The sequence below is a fragment of the Aquarana catesbeiana genome, linkage group LG04 (assembly GCF_042186555.1).
Source record: "Aquarana catesbeiana isolate 2022-GZ linkage group LG04, ASM4218655v1, whole genome shotgun sequence".
Classification (NCBI taxonomy): Eukaryota; Metazoa; Chordata; class Amphibia; order Anura; family Ranidae; genus Aquarana; species Aquarana catesbeiana.
In genome coordinates this window covers 53,148,053-53,173,117 of record NC_133327.1, presented here as the reverse complement: position 1 = coordinate 53,173,117, position 25,065 = coordinate 53,148,053, and the positions used below count along the sequence as shown (strand labels likewise).

The following is a 25,065-nucleotide window of genomic DNA, read 5'->3' as shown; positions in this document are numbered from 1 at the left end:
CTCTGTTCCTCCCCTTCTTCCACTGTCCTCAATCCATCTCCTGATAGCACAGAGCCTTGGGGGCACTCTGCACATGCTCAGTTTGGTGTGTATTGGGAAGGGTTTTTTTTTTTTTTTTGGTAGGGGTGTGTGGTCAGCACAGGGCCAATCAGCACTGTCCAGACAGTGGGTCAGGGGTCATGCAGTCTCATAGGACAGTCAGAGGAGAATGAAAACTCCTACTACAAGCTTTAACCAGACACTGATAGAAGTCACAATATATACTGCTGGTGAGAAAAGGTATTTAATAGTTTACATTTACTATAATAATTGAATTCTATGTTCTATGTACTGTGGGAGACCAGATATAGTGAATGCAGGGTCCTGGGTTTAGTAACACTTTAAGGTCAACTTGAAAAGAATAGAAGACAACGGCAAATCAGTCAACATCCTACACTATTGATCTGACCTCTGCAGTATAAACTTTGATTGGCCGATGGATGTTAGTGCGCCTTTTTTTATCATCTTTCCCCTTTATCTTGCCTAATTAAATGAGAAATGAAAGCTGTGCCAGGACTTACTAGTTCTCGCATACAGGATTTTAATCGCTCGCGGTCCAGTTTAGTCCGGCCATTCGTATTCTGATCCTTGTTGGCCAATGTGACGAAGCGACTGCAAAAGAAAGTTAAAGAACAACTGAATGTCCCTGCAAGACAATCTAAAAAGTACAAAATACAGGTACTATGGGATGCACAAAAAACTTCCGTTACCTTCCCTGACTGAGCCAAATCCTCCATCACTGCGTCTCACATGCTCCCCCTCCCAGGCACTGCAGCTCACAGTGGGAGGGCTTCAGCCACAGAGGCAGTGCTGCCAATCCACCAATCAGTGGGCAGGACTGGGTGTGGCCAGGTGCTGATTGACATGCTTACTTAGCAGTGACAATGCCAGACTTGGCTGTGGGAAAACACTTTTTAGCACCGGAGAATGATTTTGCCCTTAATCATCACTGAGCACTTAAAGGCACTTGGAACTACTTATGTGAAGCTGGACTTTCACATTTGTTTATGAACTTTTCCACATTTGTGAAAAAGTATTTGCGATTAGTTTGTCCTTATTCATCACTGAGCACTAAGTGGCACTTGAAATGAATAAAGAATTTTTTTTTATATATGTAAAAAAAAGTGACACGTTTACTGATTTAGGATTTATGTTTATCTGAAATACACTTTTTTAAATCTATTATTTGTTATTTAAGCACTTAAAGGAGCATGCACACCTTTTCTTTATGTACTTTATTTTATTCCGGTATTCAGGATTTGCCAGGTGCAGCAGCCTTGGGCTGTTCTGAACTAAGCGCAAGATTTATTTTATTTTAATATTTTGAGAAGAAAAGGAGAGCCAGAAGAAGCTGATGAGGCTTTTAGGTGCAAATACACCAAACCACCTCACTGATGTACACTCACCGGCCACTTCATTAGGTACACCTGTTCAATTGCTTGTTAACACAAATTGCTAATCAGCCAATCACATGGCAGCAACTCAATGCATTTAGGCATCTAGATGTGGAAAATACGACTTGTTGAAGTTCAAACCAATCATGGTGAAGAAAGGGGACTTGAGTTTGAACGTGGCATGGTTGTTGGTGCCACACGGACTGGTCTGACTATTTCAAAAACTGCTGATCTACTGGGATTTTCACACATAACCATCTCTCTAGAGAATGGTCTGAAAAAGAGAAAATATCCAGTGAGCGTCAGTTGTGTAGCCGAAAATGCCTTGTTAATTGTAGAGGTCAGAGGAGAATGGGCAGAGTTGATAGAAAGGCAACAGTAACTCAAATAACCACTCGTTACAACCAAGGAATGCGTTCAAGGATTGACCAAGTCAAAAAAATTAGCGGACTTTGTGGGCACATAATGAGAGAGTGAATTCGCTGAGGAAGTCCAGCCCACAGGGACGATACGCGTGCGGGAGGACTCCGTGACGTCATTGCAGCCACCTTCCTAGTCTTTATGAGACGTTTTACACACGTTATGCATCCTAGCATTGGGGATACAGTGCTGTGTTTGTGAGTAACATTTTTTACCTTAAGTAAAAGATGCTTTAAGTTTTAGCACTATGTATGTTTTATTGATTTTTACATGACTACTACCTTCCCATCAACTGTGTATGAGAGTATCATCCTGCTGCTGCACTAATGATGCTGGATTCCGATCCTCGGACCGTTGAGGCAAATTTTTACCTTGTGACCCTGTGGGGAATGCCTGAATGACCTATCTGTTAATTCACACGTCCACAGGGTGAGGTGAACGGCCTGTATATACGGTGGTGGAAGCACTAATGAGGATGCACATTAATTGCAACATTTTCCGAGCACTCTGATGACTACTGAGGAGATAATTCTTACCTGTTGGTGTCATCTTTTAGGTCGTCCTTGGCTCTCATACTATATGAACTGGGACTGTTTATATGTCTTTGATTTATCAGTTATTACCTCAATATCTTTTTTGTGTTTTTTTGTTTTTGTTTTTAGCGCTGCACTTTTCTATTTTATGTGCTTATTCAAGGATTGCTATATATTGGCCTTGAGTCTTCAGCAGCTTATGATAGGATTGTTATTGTGGTTTTGCGCTGACTGAACCCATCTGTTTACCTGTATCCGAAAGGGGGCAATAGATTCTACAATCATAATGTATCCAGCAGGGGGCATCATGCACAACAGCCATAGTGTATCCAACAGGGATCACCAGACACATTATTAAAACGTTGTGGACACCCTAGATTCTCTAACTATTCCAGGTATTATCTCAAAGGTGTGTATGTGGATGTATAGTGTACTTACAAGCTGGCACTGCTCAGCTCCTCCAGTACCCCCCGAAGTCTCCTCTCTGGATATGGCTTCTCTGTCTTTATCATTTCATGGACATCATTCAACCCTTCCTCCTGCAGGAGCAGAGCAAACAGGCTAAATTCAGTTTTATAAATTTCACTTTACTGATGAAAAAAACATGAAATAAATCACACGGCACAAGCAAAGCCCATAAAATTCACATACCTCCCAACATTTTGAGATGGGAATGAGGGACACCTACTAACAATTGTATGTAGGCATAGGACACGCCCCCTACCACACCCCCTTAAAGGAGAATTAACCAAAAAAAAGATTAATTAAATCCACAAGTGCTTTTTTTTTACCACTACTATTCCTTTATATTCGCTTTTAAAATGTACAAATGCAGCAATTTAGAAATTGGATGAAAGGTTCAGCACTGGGAAACACTGTTTGAAAGATTAAAAGTGCATTTTATATACAAATATATGGATCAGACCAAAATGAGGGAAAATTAGGAGGAAAGAGGGACAGAGCGACATTGCTCGAAATCAGGGACAGTCCCTCGAAATCAGGGATAGTTGGGAGCTATGCAATCTTGCAGCACAACAGAGAGGCTCTTTTAAGTCATAATAAGGTCAGAAAAGTTGTATCGTCTGGCACTCTTTTATTTTAAAGCAGATGTAATCCTTAACTGGAGAACATTTATATTACTAAAGCACTCTAAATAATAGACAATTACTGTTTTTTTTTTTTTTTTTAGATAATACCGTTTCCTTCTTTTATCACTTAGAATCTTTAACCACTTCTTGCATACCTCCCAACTTTCTGAGATGGGAATGAGGGACACCTATCAGCAAAAGTATGAAGGCATAGGACACACCCCTTGCCACGCCCCCTTAAAGGAGAGTTGTACAAAAAATACAAGATTAGTTAAACCCACAAGTGCTTTTTTTTTCCCACATATTATTCCTTTATACTGGCTTTTGGAATTTACAAATGCAGTAATTTAGAAACTGGATGAAATGTTTAGCACTGGGAAACACTTTTTGATAGATAAAAAGTGCATTTTATATACAACTATAAATCAGACCAAAATGAGGGACAATGAAGAGGAAAAAGGGACAATCCTCCAAATCAGAGACAGTCCCTCGAAATCAGGGACAGTTGGGAGCTATGCTTCTTATACATTCACCCAAATGGCAGCTGCTTGTCATTGCTTAGGCTGGGCTTCCTGATGGTGACAATGGCATAAATGAACATTGGCCACTGGCCTCCTCCAGAAGCACATGTGACCCTATAACGGAAAATGCTTGAAGAACGACCTTTATGGCAGGATCATTAGCGATTATTTTAATGAAAGCTTCAGATTTACAGAGAACAAAAATTATTTTTGAAATTACCTTTAAGGCTGCCTTCACACTGGGCTTAAAAAAACGTCTGTTCTCTTGGGAGTAAAAAACGCTCATATGGAGCGTTTTTTGTACAATGTCTAGATGAGTTTAAAAGAGTTTTACGTTTTTTCTGCCAGTGAGCTCCAATCAGAAACGCGAACCAGAAGGTTTGTTTTTCCTGCCTCTAAACGTTGAGCTCAAAATATGCCTGTAAACGTCCTAATGTACATGGACACATAGGATAACATTGAGTTGCTTCTACAGGCAGAACACAAAAATCCAGTAGAAGCAACATTTTTTAAGCCAGTGTGCATGGAGCCTAACAGGTTAAAGAATGTATGGGTAAGTTCACATGGTTCACTAGACATAGAAAAGCATGTATTGTATGTTCTCTTTCACCCTCCCTGACTGCTCTCCTGGCAGGAGAAGGATGGCGTGCTTCTGTAAGAACTACATTTGTGAATTCAGTATGATAACAGCGTCCAAACGTTCCAAGCAGTGTTTGGTTGAGCATTACACAACACAATGGTTGGCTATCGAGGACATAGGCACTGTACTGTTCATGTGTTTCGGACACAGTAGTCATTGTGGTGGGAACTAAAAACTTCCACTGAGCACCCCTTTAAGTCTGTGCTAGATTTTAGATTTTTTTGTTATTCTGTAAGAAGCAAAGGGCAGTAAGTCCAGCCTGTCTGTATGTGCCTGTTAGTGTTCTCCAAGCAAGGGTGTGCTTTCTTAGTCACTTGCTGTTTGAGCTTGCTCCAGCAGGGTGTGCAAGACTAGTAGCATTCTTTGTTATGGCTGTTTAGTGACTCAGCCAATCAGCAGGTTTGGGGGGGCCTGGTGAGCTGACTGGGAAGATACTGGTAGATGGTCTTATCTTCCGGGTTACTGCCTGGTGAGCTGGCTGGGAAGGTTTTAAATAGTCGAGGCACTTCCTGGTACTTGGTGTTCGCCATTGGCTTATGCCTGGTGAGCTGGCTGGGAAGGTACTAGCATATGGTTTTTCCTCCTGGATTTCTGCCCAGTGAGCTGGCTGGGAAGGTTTTAAATAGTTTAGGTACATGGTGCCTCCCCCCCCCTTGGCTTCTGCCTGGCGAGCTGGTTGGGAAGGTACTTGCACACCTGGGTTTCTGCCCAGTAAGCTGGCTGGGAAGGTATTAAATAATTGAGGCACTTCCTGGCACTTTATCTACCCTCCTGGACTTCTACCTGGTGAGAATGCCTTTATGAGAACTGTCTTGCTCCCAGGCCTTTGGGTCTAGAGGGAATGGAGTGATGCAGGTATCTCCCTTCCTAGGAGGAAACCCTGAAGATGTTGGTTGCAGGTGATGTCCTGTTCAGGCTTAAAGGAAGCAAGCTGTAACTGAAAAGTATACGCAGGAACCTTCCTATGTTGTCCTTCCTTTGAACATGAAGACAACATGAGACAACCCTTGAACATCAATTGAGAAGGAGCCACAGTCTAAGTTAAGTGTCCAGCCAGCATAGCACTGCGAGAGAGGGACCCAGAGATTCTAGAAGAATGTGCAGATATTCTGTGCTCCATCAACCTTTCATCCTATCGTCCATACACTGGTGCAATAATTCTGTTCAAATGTAAATTTAACGTGGATGGTGCCCATCATTTTTCCATCCGGAGAAAAGAACCCTTGCCTGGGAAAAATGTGCTTGGGACCTTATTGCCAAGAAAGTGGGCTTAGGACATAGGCGTGCGCACAGGGTGTGCCGGGTGTGCCCAGGCACACCCTAATCCCCCCATGCGCATTAGTGTTATCGTTCTGTGTAGCAACAGGAACATGGGAAAGATCTCCCTCTTACCAGGTCTGCCATAAGAGAAGTGTTTATCCTTTTCTCATTCACTGTGCCAGCAGAGAGATCAATGTGCCAGAGTCATATATACGTAGATACATACACATGCATGTGTGTTTGAGCTTAAGGGTGCACACCCTAATGCATTAGGCTGCACACACCTATGGCTTAGGACATTCACAATGTAGCCGTTGGTCATAGAAGATCAGTACCAGTAGTGCTACACATGCATTCTGAGATTGTTTCCACTGTCTGAACAGTGTAATTATAATCCCTTTTCTCTCCTGGGTTCTTCTGACAATTAACTAATACAGCTTAGTCCCATTACAAGGTCTCCTATGCTACTGTGCAATTAAGTCCCTCTCAAGAGCTGCCGTCAGACATGGCTACACTTGTAATTAATGGTTCTTACAGTGCAGATGTCAGGACTTCTGAGGCTACAACAGCTGCATTCCTCAATGTGAATATTAGATTCTCATTCAGTCTAGGGGTGCAGGGAGAAGGTGTAATACTTACCTTATTCCTGGCTCTGGCAGACTCCCTCCATCCAAGCAACTGGTCCTACACAAGCTTCCTTTCTAAGGAGCTTCGGGCTGTAGATGCATGCTCACCTCCTTGTGTACAATGCAGGGTTAAAGCATAGTGTTCTAGTATGCACTGCAAACTAGCACATTATGAAAGACTTACCTTACACCGAAGCCCTCCAGCTACATGCTGTCACTGCTGCAGAGGCTTCCATCTTCACCCGGTCTTTCTTTCCGGGTTCGCATGCTTGAATGGCTAAGCCACGATGACGTCACAGCTACGGCACAGAGCTCTGAAGGAACTGCACGGGTATGCCGTTCCTTCAGAACGTCTGCGCCGGTGACATCACCGGCTGCTGTTAACTGGAATATCTCCTAAACTGTGCATAAACTGTGTATTTAGGGCAGCACAGTGGTGTAGTGGTTAGCACATTCACCTAGCAGCAATAGGGTCGCTGGTTCAAATCCCAATCACAACACCATCTGCCTGGAGTTTGCATGTTCTCCCTGTGCCTGTGTGGGTTTCCTCCGGGTACTCCGGTTTCCTCCCACACTCCAAAGACATGCTGGTAAGTTAATTAGATCCTGTCGAAAAATTGGCCAAATATGTGTATGTGTTTGTAAGCATGTCAGGACCCCATGGGGAAAATGGACCGTGCTATATTGCAGATGGACACCGGCAGCAAAAAAGCGCCCTGAGGCGATTCAGTTCGCATAGGTAGCGCTATACAAGTCACTCATTCATTCATGTTCATTTTACTTACAAGTAAGCTTTATTATACGCTTACCTGTAGGTAAAAAAAAAATTCAGGCATTTACTTCCAACTCTGAGCTGTAAGTAATAATGCCCAGAGACTGCCTATAGCTTGAGGAAAGATCTGAATCCAGCTGGAGCATGGGTTAGAATACAGTAATATAGTTTGTAGGTGGGGTGCAGCTTGGTGCAGCAAAAAAAACCCCACACTCGGTCCCAGTGCAATGAAAGACCATGCACAGGAATAGTGCAGAGACAATTCACAAATAACCCAGTGGAAAGGCAGCCCAAACTGGAACACTCACATTTCCAACAGCGTGTAGAGAGCAGAATATAGCCAAGCTGTCTATAGAGAGGGGAGGAATGTGGCCTGGCCGTCTCATGTCCCAAGCGGAAAGGTGTCCATTGAAGTTCCCAGCCCTACGCATTCCCTCCTCTTCAGAAACCTTTCCCTGACGCTAGTACTGTCCCTACCAAGCGGGGTACCTGTCCCTATTCTAACAACTTGCAAATGTGTGCCAAACCTGGGAGCCAGGGCCCTATAAAGGCTCTGCCTGATTAAAAATGAATGCTAGAGTCACATGGGGTGGTAGCATCCAATTGGATGCTTCCACAGTGACCCAGAAAACCATAGAGGAACTATGTTCATCCTGACTTTCTTTCCAACTGCAGTGCCGCTGCAGAAGAGCACCACCTGCAGGGGAGAAAGTAGACTGCACCTGCCTACACGCTTATCCCTTAGACTTATCCTCTATGATAACAAGTATTTAACCCTAGTAGTTTGGGGAGCTCCACTGAAAGGGTTGCCTTTGCCTCATTCAGCTTTAACTTCACTCCAGGTATGGGGGCATTATAGTAGAAGACATTATGGCTGAACCTCAGGAAGCTTGAAAATTCTCCCTTGCAGTGGGGCTGTGCCTGCATTGCAAGGGTTAACTGCTTTTTTAGGTCTAGGGGACATGGAAAAGTAGATTTGCTTACCCAACCCTCTGCTTCTCTACACTGCTAGACTGGTCCCTGCAGCATCTTCTCTCCTATGCTCCAGTGGTCTAAAGTCCTGGCATCGTCATGACCTATGCAGGGTTGATAGCCCTGCATTGGACATGAAGATGCAGAGGGACAGTCCACTGCCAGAGCATGAGGGAGCACTATCTTCCAGGAGAGTGAACAATTGGATAAGTTAAAGGTGCTTTTGCAGCCCCTAGACTAAATGAGCATTTAACCTTTACAGTGAAGGAACAGCCCCACTGCTATGGAGAATTTTCAGGTTTCTCTGAATTGGGTTTCAACAAAAGACTCTAGAAGGGTAGTTTTCAAAAACTTAAAAAAGGAGCCCACCCCTCTAGGGCAAGGGGATTTCAGAAACAGCTGAATAAATTTTGCTATTACTGACCAGCTTGTCTGCAATCTTGTCCATGATGTTGGCATTGTAGAGTCTTCTCCTCTGGTCCTGCCACCAGCTCTTAATATATATGCAAGGCTTACGGTCAAAGTACGGGAGGTGGAAGTAGTTTCTGCAGATAAACACGTACAACAGGCGGATGAGTGACAGCTGACACAATAAGGGCTATCTAGAGGCCATTCCATACAGGGAATCTCACATCTCACTGAGAGACACACCACAAAATCATGGCCTTCGCTAATAATCCCTATAATGTATCTAATATGCATATATTCTATGATTGTCAGCTCCATCTAGTGGTCATAATCAGGAAATCATGCATTATGTCCACTAGATGGAGCTGACGATCATAAGAAATACACATATTAGACACATTACATTGATTATTTGTGATGGCTGTGTGAAAGCACAGCAATTTTTCTTAATAAATACACTGCTTTATGTCTTGCAATGAAAATGCCTTGGATACATTTACTGATATACTGTGAAGACATTATCATCACTATTACCATTTTCAATTTTAAATTTAGGCAATGTGTTTTATCTGTGGACTTGAGGCACTTTACTGTTTGTGGGTAAAGGTTGGTGGAGGTGGCTTCTTTGGAATATTGACTGTTATTTGTGCTTTTGTTATATTTATCGATCGAAGGAAAGGCACGGCATTAAGAATATTTATTTTTTAATATTATAAATATGGCATACATGTTTTGCTTTGGATTTTATATTTTTTGGTGATTTTGTGACTGTGAAATACACCATTATAAGATGCATCTACAGAAGACCAAAAATTTTCAAGATGACCACTTCTTGAAATCACACGGGGACAACATCCTCATAGAGAGTGTCTGTTTTCTATGAGTCTTTGTAGGTTTTCCACCAAGCATAAAGTATCCTGGTAGGTTAGTTTGCTTTCTCCCAAATTGGCCTTTGGTTGTATATGAGTGTGGTAGGGACCTCAGGTTGCAAGGTAGAAGGTCTAATGTGAATCAATTTATGGTCTCTTTAATGGGCTGTATAACACATGAATACTAAACGTGTACTAGGAAGACTGGATACTCGTTAAGGATTAGAGACTCAGAAAGCAGTGAAGCCAGAGGTTCAGCATAACAGGATAATAGTCACTGAAAGACAAATTGTGGGTCGGTCTTTGATGATCAGACCTGGTGTGTGTCTGTCTGACCTGTCTGTTATAAAGGGTTTCATTGCTGGTGTAGAGGAGACGGACTGCATTTCCCCATCATCCTCTGCTTCATCCTCACTGGAGTTCTGTAAGAGTTCTGTCTCTTCCTCTACCCCATCCCCGCCTTCCTTTTTTTTCCGAAGACTTGGCCGGGTCGTCCCATCAACTTGGTTCCCATAGTTTCCTATAAAATACAACGACAGCAAGAACATTAAATAGCCTAATCTTTAACAACAAACCATCTTGGTTTGGGAGTTGTTGTTTTTTAAATGTTTTAAATGTATTGTTATTTACTATATATAAACATATTTTAACAATTGAATATAAAGTGAACCTATGACAATGGTATCGCAAAGCATCATAGATTTTAAAAAGAAAAAATACAGCAGAAACTGCTTGCTTTCAGACTGTCTCTCTCTAACTGACGTACTGTGCAGAGCTGTGCAAAAAGAGCAACATGGTGGGTGGCTCAGGGGATCAGTTTCTCCACTTCCTCATTCATATATAAGTTTAATGTATTAAACCATTGCGCACAGTAAAGCACAGTTAAAGATGAGTTTCAGCCAGGTTAACAAAAAATTTAAAGTCAGCAGCTGCTAATACCAGTCTAGTTATCCAGCACTGTCTTCTCCAGGCTTCGGGTGCCCGGTGCCACCATGTTGACTGTGGGAAGACGGCTGTGACTTCCTGATGCTTCACAGCCAGCTCCCCTTTGTGCATGCAAAAGCTGTGCTATCGGAATAATCCCACAGCCTCCCGGGACCTGTCTAAGCAGAAGAGCGAGTTTACAATAAGAGGAGGGGGGAGGTAGGAGGAGGATAAGCAGGATTTTCTTTTTTAGGTGAAATTGCACTTTGAGATTGGTTAATCAATATGTTACAAAATAACATGGCTAACAAAAAAAGATGCTACAAGTCCTAAACATACTTAAAAAAACACATAAAAACCATATATACTGTACTTACATCTTTAAATGTAAATTTAAAGCCCAACTGAAATAAAACAAGATCCCTTGCAGTGGGACTGTGGAAAGATAAAAAGAGATTTACACACCCAATCCTCTGCTCCTCCCCACAGTTAGACCTGTCCCAGCAGCGTCTGCACCCCCACGCTCCACCGGTCTAAGATCCTGATGTCATCAAGACCAGAGAAGGGTCCATAACATAGGTGTGCGCAGCCTATTGCATTAGGGTGTGCACCCCAAAGCTCAAATACATATGCATGTTTTATATGTACTGATGGTGTCAGTAGGGCAGGGGACAGTGTCAGTAGTTGTATTTTTATTCTTTTAAAATTATTTTATTTTGTAACATTTTTTTTTTTGATGAAATATCAGTGGTCTAAACAGGGGGGAATATGCACCACACAAGGCGATTAGGGTGTGCCCAGGCACACCTGGCACACCCTGTGCGCACGCCTATGGTCCATAACCCTGCATTGGACTTGAGGAGGACACAGATGGACAGTCCACTGCTTGATTGTGTGGGAGCACCATCTGCAGGGGAAGCAGAGGATCAGGTAAATAAAACCGTTTCTCCTCTCCCCTAGAGCAATTAACTTTTGAAGTGCAGCCCCATTGCAAGGGATCATTTTTTATGTGCCCCAAGTTGGGCTTTAACTATAATTTTACCTATAAGCTAAATACATTCCAGGTGTATCGAAAAGGTGTGCAAAGTCTTACAGATTTCTTTAGAAAGCAGCCGCAGCCTGAGTAGTAAAGTCTGTCCCCATGCTCTCAGTGTGGACCCATGCTCTTAGTGTGGAAGCAGTGGTCTCTCTGAGAGGTCCATATTCCCCCTGCTGAGACAGTTAGAGCTTCCAAATAACACATGTCATGCTCCGTGTTGATTGAAACAGGGAGCATGACATTTTTGAAAGCAAACAATTGATATACAGTATTTTAGCACATTTCTGTCATTAGCACAATGCACAAATATACACTTCTCATTCAAAACAAATTAAGTCAGTGCACTGATCTCACTCCAAGGGATTAAAACATTTTACAAAAATATTAGAAACTTCTGTATACTTTTAGACACCTGTAAGATTATTTTTATTAAATAAATCTGATGAAATCATATAAACATTAGTGCAGAGCTCAAATAATGTGGACCAAAAGTAAATTATGAACAAACTAATATATGTATATGGGTCCCAGGTCCCCCAAGGCTTATGAACACTCAAGTTGGTAGAGGATCCAGCAGGATCATACAATAATTTAGAAGTGTTGAATCAATAAACACTGCAAAAAATGTTGAAACATGAAAAGAATGTGGAAAAATTGTGTCACTCAAAGTTCATGAATACATCATCGTGTAGTAGTCAACCATAGAAAATGAGTCCCATGCAGGGCGTTTTTTCAGGGGGAACTTGGTGGAACTCAGTTCCACCACCTCTGGCTCAAGCCCTTTGGTTCCTGCTCACCACAATCACTTGTAAACACAGAAGTCTGGTTTCTGTGTTTACAAGTGACAGCTCTGCACTCTGTGTGTAACCCCCTGAACTCTGCACTTTGTATGTAATGCAATCCTGATATTTAATGCCCCTTTAAGACCCTTCTACTGTTTGTGAACTATGACAACACCCACTATTTGATGTGATTTGGAGGGTGTGTGTGGGGGGAGGGGTTTGGGGGGGTCCTGGTTGAGTTCCAGCACCTATTGTTTGAGAAAAAAAAGCCCTGGTCCCATGAGTTGGAGAGAAATCACCCGTGAAAGGACACAGTAGGTGAAAACTTTTTCCCCATAGTGCCTTCCGCCACCATATAGTAAAATTGGCACACTTACCAGATGGTGTAGACTCATATACTGATCAGTATTGAGTCAATCATGCAGTCGTGAGGAAACACCTCCACTAAATCCAGCATGGACAGACCAATGTTATGGAAATTGCCCCATCCATGGTTAAAGGGAGAGGTTCCACCTTCAGACAGCACGCTCCCAATATACGGCAGACCACATCAAACTGGAGGGCAATTCACGGTCATATGCATAAGAAACAAACAGCCACACAGAGTGTAAAACTGCAAAGTATCATTTAAAGTAAAAAACGGATGTTCACTTACAAAAATCCAATTTATATCCCACTATGTAATCCTTCAACAATTCAAGAAGATCACAATGACTCTATGAGCGTCACCAGGCACATTTTGTCCTATTGGATATCATCTGGGGATGTCCAATAGGACGAAACACGTCAGATGATGCTCGTGGAGTCATTGCGATCTTCATGAATTGTTGAAGGATTACATCATGCAATTTTACTTGGATTTTTGTAAGTGTACATCCGTTTTTTACATTAAATCATACGTTGCAGTTTTACACTATGTGTGGCTGTTTATTTTTTATGCATTTGACCATGAATTGCCTTCCCTCTTGATGTGGTCTGCCGTGTATTGGGAGCGTGCTGTCTGAAGGTGGAACCTCTCCCTTTAACCGTGGATGGGGCGATTTCCATAACATTGGTCTGTCCATGCTGGATTTGGTGGAGGTGTTTCCTCACAACTGCATGATTGACTCAATACTGATCAGTATAAGAGTCCACACCATCTGGTAAGTGTGCCAATTTTATGATATGGTGGCGGACTGCTCTAAGAGGAAAAAGTTTTAACCTGCTGTGTCCTTTCAAGGGTGATTTCTCTCCAACTCATGGAACTCATTTTCTATGGTAGACTACTACATGATGACGTATTCATGGACTTTGAGTAATACAATTTTTCCACATTCTTTTCATATTTTAAAATTTTTTGCAGTGTTTATTGATTCAACATTTCTAATTTATTATATGATCCTGTTGGATCCTCTACCATCCTGAGTGTTGGGGGGACCTGGGTCCCATATACATATATTACTTTGTTCATAATTTACTTTTGGTTCACAATTATTTGGGTGCTGCACTAATGTTTATATGATTATTAGCACTATATGTCTAGTGAAGTGTTAGCTGCTAAGTAGTCTCTAAACGCAGTTTTTACATTTCTATTTTAAATCTGATGAAATACCCGCTTCTCTCGTATATGTGTGACAGGGGCTCTTCAATTCACTAGATACACAGAGAAGGGTAAAACATTCACCTATTGTAACCTCGAAGCTGATGGGTTTATCTCCGCTCTTGCGATCTATCATGGTGGCTTCCAGGAAAGCTCCGAAGAGGAAGAATTCCTCCATCTTACCGGTACAATTCTGAGGACACATAAAAAAAAGAATGGCTGGAATTAGGGGCACATTCTAATGTTGTTATACACCCTAAGTATAGAGATTTATAGAGCTATGGAATGGGAAAAGGAAAAGTCACAGAGGTAGGGGGTAGGTCATAAAATTGTTGGATAGTGATTAAGGCCCCGTTCACATGTGGCGATTTAGGATTCTAAATCACACAGTAATAGTGGTAAAACACACTATGCATTCATTTTTAATGGCTCCACAAATGCGGTGTGGTTTTGCCATGACTGTCACTAGTTAAATCACGCGGCATCTCTGGCAAACCACCTCACGTGAAGGCTCCTGCTCCTTTTTGGGCGAAAAGCTTCGCATGTTGCGATATGCCGCGATTGGCACATGATTTATTGTGCAACAATCACAGTAAAACCGCAAATCACCAGATGTAAACAAGGCCTTAGAAAACTGAGTGTCTGAATGATGCAGCCATATAGGCAGCTAGTACTGGAACTTCTCCCCATACTGCTGCTATGGGGAGGAGGGGGGGGCATGCATGCAGCATTGGTAACATGTTACATATTCCACCCTAAAATCGGGTGGAACATGTAACATGTTCCCAAAGGTGAACCTATCCTTGGTAATTCAAACGTTTTCCTTTCCTGAGTAGTTTTGAAGTTCCCTTTAGGAACTAAAACACTCATGTCTTCCATTGTGTGGTCTGGTTGTGAAAAGTGATGTCTCATAGGTGTGCAGAGATCATCCTCCTTATGTTCTTTAATGGTGTGTCTGTGTAAGTTCGTTCTTGTTTGTAATTTGTGTCCTGTTTCGTCAATGTAAAGCCTCATACACACGATCGGATTGTTGGCCAACAGAGCATCAGACTTTTGCCCCGAAGGGTGTGTGCTAGGAACTTGTCTTGCATACTAACGGCACACAATTGTCGGCCAACAAACACGAACATAGTGACGTACTACGTGGAATTTCAGCTCTTGAGCGCCACCCTTTGGGTCCCTTCTGCTAATGTCGTGTTTGGTGAGCATTGATTCCGAGCATGCGTGTTTGTACTTTGGACTTTTGTGTGATGGACTTGTGTACACACGATACGAAAACAGACCGTTGTCCGCCCAAAAATTTAATAGCCTGCCATCCAACATTTGTTGGCGTAAAGTTGGACAAAAATTGTCTGAAGGAGCGTACTAACGGTCGGATTTTAGGCAAACAGTCTGTAATCACGTAATTCCCTGCCGAAAATCGTGTGTACGAGGCTTTGCTGTATTTTTTGCATTGGATGAGGTACACAATATTACTGGAGGTACAGCTGTTTGATCCTGTGATATTGAAGGTCACGGACAGTACTCAATTGTGCACTAATATGGCTGCAATTACCTCTCGAATTAAAGATTTTCTAACAGTGTATGTGGATTCATTTACCTTTGTTCCAAAATCGAATGGTAAAAGCAAATGTAATTTTAAAGTACTTTAAACAAAATTTGTCAAGTCATGAAATGTGCTGAGAATTTTTATACGAATGTTTGTACAAATATTGGTTCATTCAAAATTCTACTAGTGTATGGCGAGCTTAATACTACAGAAAAGTGTTGGAAGCTGCAGACATGCCAAAGGAGATGGTCAGAGGCAACAGACATGCTATAAGAAGTGAAGACATTGGGTGTGAAGAGTGCAACTAAACCTCCACTTTTTAAACATTCACATTATAAGATCATGGCAGTTATTATTAAAGCGACACTAAACTCTTGTTTAACCACTTGACCTCCAGAAGGTTTACTCCCCTTCATGATCAGGCCATTTTTTTGCGATACGGCACTGCATTATTTTAACTGACAATTGCATGGTCATGTGACACTGTACCCAAATAAAAACAATGTCATTTTTTTTCCCACAAATAGAGCTTTCTTTTGGTGGTATTTGATCACCTCTGCAGTTTCTATTTTTTGAGCTATTAACAAATAACGACCGACGATTTAAAAAAAAAATACAATATGTTTTACTTTCTGCTATAAAACACATCCAATAAAAAAATCCCAATAAGCGTATATTGATTGGTTTGCGCAAAAGGTATCACGTCTGCAAACTATGGGATATTTTTATGGATTTTCTGTTTATTTATTTTTACTAGTAATGGCGACGATCAGCAACTTATATAGGGACTGTGATATTGCGGTGGACAAAACAGACACCTAACGGACACTTTTGACACTTTTTTGGGGACCAGTGACACTAATACAGTGATCAGTGCTAAAAATATGCACTGTCACTATACTAATGATACTGGCTGGGAAGGGGAAATCAAAGGGTCAACTGTGTGCCTAGCTGGTGTTTTAGTATAGTGGGGGAGGTGCTGTTACTAGTGGAAGGCATGGATCGGTGTTCCTGCTTTATAGGAACACAGGATCCATGCCTTCTGTACTGACAAAATGGCAAACTGCCTTGTTTACATAGACAGACCTCCATTCTGCCTGTGTGCTGAACGATCAGCGGGTGCCGACGGACATCGGGTCCATGGGACCTGCTGATCAGCTCCCCCTGTGTAAAATCAAAGCAGGAGGAAGCGTCCGATATCCGGAAGTGCAGAATCACGTATATAAACGTGATCCTGCGCAGCACGGCTGCCCTGTAGCCGGCAACTGGTTAAATCATAATCAAAAAAATCATAAAATTGATTGCACAGAGATTGTAGAGGCAGATTGCAGAGTGTGTGGTGACCCTAATTGTGCACAGGTGAGTTGTACAAGTATTGCACCTGAATTGTTAAATGTATGAGCTCAGAAAGGATCAATACTTACATCAGCCACCGGGGACGCTCCTTCCACCGTCACATCGGTGGAGCTGGTGAGCTCAGGAGAACTTGTGTCTAAAATCTCTACAGCAAGACTCAAGAGCAACCGGGCCCGAAATGACACCCCCTCTCCGAGCCCCTCGTTCAGATCTTGGTGCTCATCCATTAGGGTGTAGTTCCGTGTGGAGCCGTACATGTTAACCCAAGCTGGACCCAGGGTTGGGAGGAAACCTGCATAAGACAGAGAGGAAGTTATCAAACTAAAATGTAATTTAAAGGGTTAGTTCACTTTTACCAATGAACTGATTAAGTAGGTAAGGAGGGCCTGTAGATAAAAACAAACAGTGCAGCTTTGAATAAAGTTGAATAATGCCCTTGCTATAGGTGTAGAGTAGACCATCAATGTACCTCCCGAAGCCTGGCAGAAAACCCCCCAGAGATTTATTTATTATTTAATAAATAAGCGCAATCAATTTATGCAGCTCTTTACATATATATTGCACATTCACATTAGTCCCTGCCCCCAAGGAGCTTACAATCTAATAGCACCATCCTATCATGCCTTATTGCTAGGACGTTGCTAAGGATGCTAGAATGGGGGAATCCCTCCCGCTGAGCTATTGAGTTCTGACAGTGGGGAGATTTCCCTGTTGTCAGATAACACTAATCAGCACTGCCGGCTGCAGCTGGCGGCGCTGATCGAGTAAAATGTTTCCAATAGGCTGGTTGTACACAAGTTGATTGATAGATAATTTGTGTACAACAAACCTGCCCATAAATGGATCAAAACTTGGCTGGTTCCTGCTGAACCAGATGAATTTTGAACCCTGTATGGCTGGTTTAATTCCTATTCTATCTATTATCACCGCTAATTCTGTATTCCCTGATCTACAGAACTGGGGAATAGTGGGTCGATGACGTCACAAGGGGATGGGGGTCAGTGCTGACTCGCCCCTTACTGCATTTAGTGGCGGGTAGGCAGTGGCTTTCATTGTGATTGAAGCTGGATTTACTTTGGGGGGCATTTCATTTTTTGGGGGGGTTAATAAAGAACTTGTCAAAAACTATGTCTTTGTTTTTATTTGCTCTGACCATTTTTTTTTGGTGAATGAGTAGGGGCATGTGCTCCTTGCTCACTTACGGTGGGGTGGGATCTGGCGGCTCCTATTAAGGGGGGCTTCCAAACTCTGAGAACACCTCCATAACCACTGGGCCAGGGTTGTGGGTGGGGAGGAGATTCTTGTCCTCATCAACATGGGAACAAAGTGCACCCTCCCCATGTTGACGGCATGTGGCCCAGTATGGTTTGTGGGGGGGGGGGGGTTGTGGGCGCTCATCCCCCCTTTCCCTGGCCTGCCAGCTGCATTCTAGGCTAAGGGTCAGGTATGGATTCGGAGGGGGACCCGACACTATTTTTTTAAAAATTATTTTGGCATGGGGTCGCCCTCAAAATCCATACCAGACCCGAAGAAGACCAATTCTTATTTAACACATGCATTTATTTATTTATTTTAGTGAATTGATTTTACCGCTGTTTTATGCGATATTTTCCTGAGCGTCTTTGCTTTTTGATGTAAATACCGCATAAAGGGATAAGGATTTCACAGGTTCAGTATTGCATGTAATATTTGGGAAAAAAAGGGTCACGTGACCCAAATAGTGAAGGCTTTAGTGAATGGAGTCCAATGTCTTAAATCCACCTAATGGTCCCTGGAAATGTCAGCCTTACCTTTGTCGCCTTCGTTGGAGATTTTGCGCAGGTCTATGAAGTGAGTCCCAATGGCGACATCATTGACTTTGTCAGAATCTCGGATCTGTATTTTCATCCTCTTACACAAAGGTGGGAACATCTCAGTGAATATAATCTGCTCGTTCCACATGGGCTCATAGCTACTCTTCTGGACGGACGTCTTCCCCTGCAACACAAAGAGCATGCCTGAAACATTGTTGGGGTTCAAAGTGAGTAAGGGGTGGTAGACTATTTTGTGTCCTTGGCAAGACCAGCTACTTGCACTACCAGCCACCCCCCCCCCCCCCCCAAAAAAAAAACTTCAACATCTTGAAAAACACTATTATATTAAAAAAAGCATGTGATTTGCAGTCCAAGTCCAACTACTGATAACTCTTGGTGGGGGGTCACATCCTTAGACCTCAAGGGTTCATGCTGGGACTTCTTGTCCTTCACTAGTTGGGTGTGTGTCCTATCCTCAGCTCTGAGAGGTTCATGCTGGGACCTGTAGTGCTTCAAATTTAAGGGGTCACATCCCCCAAAAATGAAGGGCTACATGTCTTAGCATGAACCCCTGAGATCTAAGAATGTGACCTCCTCCTCCCATCCATCCATGGTTGTCATCGGTCTTCCTTCAGCACCAGCTCAGCTGCCATTCTTTCTGTATGGGTCTCTGCTTGGCTCTCTCATGACATGTGGTTCCATCCGTGGCACCCGGCCTCACCTCAAACTGAGTAGAATAAGACTCTCAAATGCAGTTATTTTTCCTCTGAGCAGGGGGCCGCCACAGCAGAGGCTGGAGTAGATGGTTGGAGCTAAGCCCTAGGAGGATAGGGTGACCATGTTTCACGGATTGCCCAGGACAGTGTCCCAGAATGAAACTGGCACAACCACCCTGCACCCTGACTAGGGGGGGGGGGGGGCCTTAGGTATCAAAGGTTGCACTGGTGTATTAGGCATGGGTCCTATTTTAGGGCCCATTCACAAAAACAAGTGTTTTGCAGGAATTTCCACGTGCGCTTTTACATGTCATTTGGCTCCATTACATTTGGCGTTTTCAGATCTCAGGCAGAATCGCAACCTCAAACCACACTAGAATCGCAAAACGCATGTTCAGGTGGCACTCACTTTCAACGACACCTAAAGCCAAGTGCGGTTTTGCCGCCATTTTAGCACTTTAGCAATTGCGGCAAACCACAACGTGGGAAGCTGGTGGCCCAAAAAAAGGAGCAGGAGCAGTTTGCTGCCATTGCCACGTGATAATCACAGCAAAACCACACCGCTTTTAGGTGTCATTGAAAATAAATGGCACCCGAACGTGTTTTGTGATGTAAATGTAAATTGTTTTGTGATTGTAGAGCAATTTAAAATCGCAGGAGATCCTAAAATGACAAATGTGAAGTTTTTGTCGTGGAGAACGACAGGTCATCAAGAAAACTAAATTATTATTTTTTTGTTCCCAGAGTTGCGTTTACACGTGCTCCCATGCATTTACACACATTTATGTGTGTTTGTGTTCCCCAAAATTATTTTCATTGCATTGCAACACATTGCTCACACCTTGCACAGCGTTCCGTGTGAATGGGAGCTCTAGGCATCACACGGGCAAAAGAAAATGCAGCTTTTAGCACCCTTTTACACATGAGGTTGAAAGGCAGTAAAACCACACGGTTGAGTCACACTTTTACCACCCCACAACCACTTCCCCTTTAGCTACAAGTGCGACTTTTGGGACCTCGGTACTTCCGCCACTTGTGTCAGTAGTTTTTAAATTTTTGTTATTTAAAGTGGATGTAAACCCCATTCATGTAATCTGACCTGGGCACATATATATGTAGTGCTTTCTCATCTCTCTCCAAAGCCCTAAGTCCCATATCTTTCTGCTGCTTCGTTCTTCTTTTATCAGCATGATAACTTCTGTCAAGCTCTCCGAGGCAGAAGATAAAAGCAACTGAAAATTTGTGTCGGGGAGGAAACTTTGAGACAGATGAGCAGAGAGCTTGTCTATTCACAGCACAGCTCTGCAAGTTTCTTTATTCCTCTGTCTATGTGGAGGGGGGCCGGGGGGGGGGGGGGGGGGGGAGTTTGCCTTTCCTCCAATCAGCTGTCGCACAGTGTATGCCCAGACTCCCCTCCCCCTGCTGAAGCAGGAAGAAAGATTTCTAATATGATATGCACTTTCTATGGAATGTAGAAAGTTGAGGACAGCAGATATACATGTAAAACTTATATAGGGAGATTTGTTTCATCTCTGTGTATTGTCTGAGGCTGTTCACTTCACTGGGTATATGTGAGGGTTTACATGCACTTTAATTTTTTAATTATTTTTTTACCATCTTATTTATTTTGTTATAATTGTATTTTTTACTATTATTTTTTTAAATTTTAGGACCCCCATTGGGCTCTAAACAGACCTCTGATGTTTCACTGTTGAGACAGAGAAAGGAGATTGAGGACACCACAGTCTCTATCTCTGAAGTCTCATCAGCACTGAATGGATGAACAGGAATAGCTCTGTACAGAGCTTCCTGTTCATTCACACACACAGTTTACTTTGCCTCAGCTATGAATGAAAAAAAAAAAAGAAGAAAAAAAAAAAAACAGTCAGTGATCGTTACTGATCATTAACTCTATTCATTAAGACAAGGGAGGGGCTGGTAAATAACACATTTACTGGCTCCTTACCCGCTCGCCAGCCTGACAGATCCCCCGCAGCAGCCGGCGGGAGGTGGGAGGGGGAAACCTGGCAGCGCTGCGGGGGGGGGGGGGGCGAGGGAGGGCCAGGGGAGTACACAGGGGCCCAGGGCATATCTCCCAACATTTTGAGATGGGAATGAGGGACACCTACTAACAAACGTATGTAGCCATAGGACACGCCCCCTGCCACACCCCCTTAAGGGAGGATTAACCAAAAAAAAGGTTCATTAAATCTACAAGGACTTTTTGTACCACTACTATTCCTTTATATTGGCTTTTAAAATGTCCAAATGCAGCAATTTAGAATTTGGATGAAAGGTTTAGCACTGAAGAACACTTTTTGAAAGATAAAAAGTGCATTTTATATACAACTTTATGGATCAGACCAAAATGAGGGACAAATGAGGAGGAAAGAGGGACAGAGGGACATTGCTCCAAATCAGGGACAGTCCCTCGAAACCAGGGACAGTTGGGAGCTATGCCGGGGCAGCAGGACAGGGATAGGGAGGCGGTGGTTGTGGCATGTAGAGCAATTAATGCCCTCGATTTCCTTCCTGTAGCTGCTGTCTGCAGTAGGGAGAGGAGCAGTGGACATTCAGAGGCTGCATGGAGGAATCGGCCATGCTGCCACCCCCACCGCCTCTCCCATCCAGGTGTGCCGGACAGACCCCCTGCAGCATGAGGCCGGTCGCAAACCCCTGTACGTATACCTCTGCATGTAGCTTTCCCAATGTTGAGCCTTTTGCAGTTTAGATTTGCATTTGTTGCACATTTTTCTGTCTGCTTGTTGTATTTGGGGTGCCATAAACAATAGATGGCAGCGCAAATGGGACATGTGTTTTTTGCGCGTTTTGTAAACACAAGCAAAGATGCAAGATTCTGCTCATGTTTACAAAAACCCTCAGGTATGAACGGACTAGCCTTAGGGGATTAAAACGGGCAGTGAGCAGGCGACATATTGGGAGAGTGCAAAATCTGGTGCATCTGTGCATGGTAGCCAATCAGCTTCTAACTTCAGCTTGTTCAATTAAGCTTAGAAACGGATTGGTTTCTGCGCACAGCTGCACCGGATTTTGCACTCTCCAGTTTTAGTAAATCAATCCCATTGCCCCCTCCCCGCCTGTCAAATGCCTCTGAAAAGTGATTTGAGCATGGATCACTTTTCAGAGGAGCGGTAGTCCTTGCCTCTAGTGTGAACAAAGGCTTAAAGGCATTTTATTTATTTTTTTATGCTTCTGAACGCAGCACTATTTCGGCCAATGTGTCCATGCACATTGTGGCGTTTAGGTTCGTATTTCAGAGCAGCATTTATGTGCATAAAAAAAAAAAGAATGCAATAAAGCTGCGTTCAGAGAGGAGAATACTGATATAATTTACACACATATATGCATAAACGCATGTAAGAAGGTGTGTAGGCATGTAAATTAACTCCAGTGGCTAGAATAAATGAATATTGTAGCAAATAGAATGAGTTTATGAGCATACGTTTATAAACGCCTATAAACACTCATAATTCCTCACCGAAATAAGCAATTTATACAATGGATTTTTCTGCGAGCCACTAGTAGAAAGATCCAGTGTAAATAGAAGTATTTTAATTTTACCATGTGCATGAAGCCTTAATCTCACAGGGCTCATAGTTAATTGGGTCCAATGCATTTTGGAAATAAGTAGTGTATATGAAGAAGTTAATGTGCAATACTACCATTAGTCCACTAGATGGCAATCCTGCCTTATCACCCCCCTCCGGTCTTGCTCCAGTCCTCCATAATTGATGCCAACTTTTAAAGTTGGACAAATTTAACTCTAGGTAGTTTCGACTCGCTGACAGCGTAAAATATAATCATCAAATCCTCCCAGGAATACGGGGCCGTTTCATGAATTGCTAAAATGCTTCTTGTGCCGGAGTTAATTTATGGAAAAGACTTGAGGAGTAGGCTTGTTCCAGTGAAATATGCTTTATTGGTTGAATTAAAAACTGGTGGTAGGTTGTGACATTATTAAATTTGTGCTGTTTCCTGCCCTTAACTGCCAGCGCTGAGCCATAGGGATATAAAATAATTGCTTCTGCCAGGATCTGGGGGTTATTAAAGCTTTCACTCTGTCTTAGTCTTCCTGTTCGCTGACATTAAGGGATGATAACTGTGAAATAAAGGAGATACATCCTGAGAATTGTACGCATTCCTCTAAAAACGTTAACAAGTGAGAAGTTTGAAGTTCTTATGTTGAGCTGTTATTTGTACAGATGTACTGAAGACAAACGCGGGCATTTTTCAGATAAAATGACTTAGAGGAGCAGCTTCAATCCTGAGTGCCCAGATCTTGGCATTCACTTTGCTCAGCTGGATGGCAGGCTAACTTAGTCTTGAGCTTGCTGGTATCCATGTCGTCTTAAAGTAGGCCTGGACTCAAAAAGATTTGTTATCCTGAAGATTTACTATGTTATAGCTTAGAGAACATCTAGAAGTGTACCAGAGCAGTGCCCTGAAAAACTGTTGGTCTGAAATTCCTTCTGAAAAAATAGCAGCGTACTTCCTGGTATGTGAGTGTATCTGCGGTATCCTACCTTTATATCTGCGGTGTGAGATCATCTAAGGTGTTGTTCACTGTTCTCCTTGCTGGAGGATTTCAAATAAGGAAGCAAAGCCCTGCCTCTGCGAAGAAGGCTGCCTCCACACAGAGACACAGTGCAGGACAACACATAAACCAGCAGAAACGCCAGACCAAAAGTGTAAAAGTCCAAATTGTTTTAATGGTGCACAATAAGACAGCCAATATACACTATATTACCAAAAGTATTGGGACACCTGCCTTTACACGCACATGAACTTTAATGGCATCCCAGTCTTAGTCCGTAGGGTACAATATTGAGTTGGCCCACCCTTTGCAGCTATAACAGCTTCAACTCTTCTGGGAAGGCTGTCTACAAGGTTTAGGAGTGTGTCTATGGGAATGTTTGACCATTTTTCCAGAAGCGCATTTGTGAGGTCAGGCACTGATGTGGACGAGAAGACCTGGCTTGCAGTCTCTGCTCTAATTCATCCCAAAGGTGTTCTACTGGGTTGAGGGCAGGCCAGTCAAGTTCCTCTAAACCAAACTCGCTCATCCATGTCTTTATGGACCTTGCTTTGTGCACTGTCATGTTGGAACAGGAAAGGGACCATCCCCCTGGGAGCATGAAATTTTCCAAAATGTCTTGGTATGCTGACACCTTAGGAGTTCCCTTTACTGGAACTAAGGGGCCAAGCCCAACCCCTGAAAAACAACCTCACACCGTAATCCCCCCTCCACCAAACGGTTTGGACCAGTGCATAAACCAAGGGCCATAAAGACATGGATGAGCAAGTTTGAGGTGGTGGGATTTAACTGACCTCAGCCCGATAGAACACCTTTGTGATGAATTAGAATGGAGACTGCAAGACAGGTCTTCTCGTCTACATCAGTTCCTGACCTCACAAATGTGCTTCTGGAAGAATGGTCAAACATTCCCATAGACACACTCCTAAACCTTGTGGACAGCCTTCCCAGAAGAGTTGAAGCTGTTATAGCCATTAAAGTTCATGTGCATGTTTACCAGGTAAACAGAGAGGTGGAACCGGAAATGCCGAAAACTCATCGCCTCTGGTTCCCGGGGCCACAGAGAAGGAGGAACAACGTCAGTTCCTCTCTCACTGTTCTGTGCAGCCATCACAGTCGGTCTCTGGGATCGGTGAGAAGCGCCCGGGAGTGGCAGCGCCAGTGGCGGGAGGAGGGGGGGGCACATTCTGCTGCCCGCAGAATTGATCGAGTGGCTCCAGAGTTAATTTA

The 25,065-nt window shown here is 43.1% G+C and overlaps 1 protein-coding gene across 22 annotated transcripts in view; it reads right to left on the bottom strand.

The window, feature by feature from the left end:
• Positions 1-25,065, bottom strand: part of OTOF (otoferlin) — a 500,270-nt gene that overhangs the window by 84,895 nt on the left and 390,310 nt on the right. For all 22 annotated transcript variants that reach the window (XR_012243739.1, XM_073625193.1, XM_073625192.1 and 19 more), the window contains 7 exons: positions 18,562-18,748; positions 16,840-17,063; positions 13,951-14,059; positions 9,879-10,062; positions 8,690-8,810; positions 2,825-2,925; positions 561-651 (listed from right to left, as the gene is read on the bottom strand). Coding sequence is in view for 21 of the 22 variants with exons in the window: in XM_073625193.1 (XP_073481294.1) it covers positions 561-651; positions 2,825-2,925; positions 8,690-8,810; positions 9,879-10,062; positions 13,951-14,059; positions 16,840-17,063; positions 18,562-18,748 (1,017 nt within the window). In the remaining variant the exon portion in view is untranslated. The remainder of the gene's footprint in view (positions 1-560; positions 652-2,824; positions 2,926-8,689; positions 8,811-9,878; positions 10,063-13,950; positions 14,060-16,839; positions 17,064-18,561; positions 18,749-25,065) is intronic.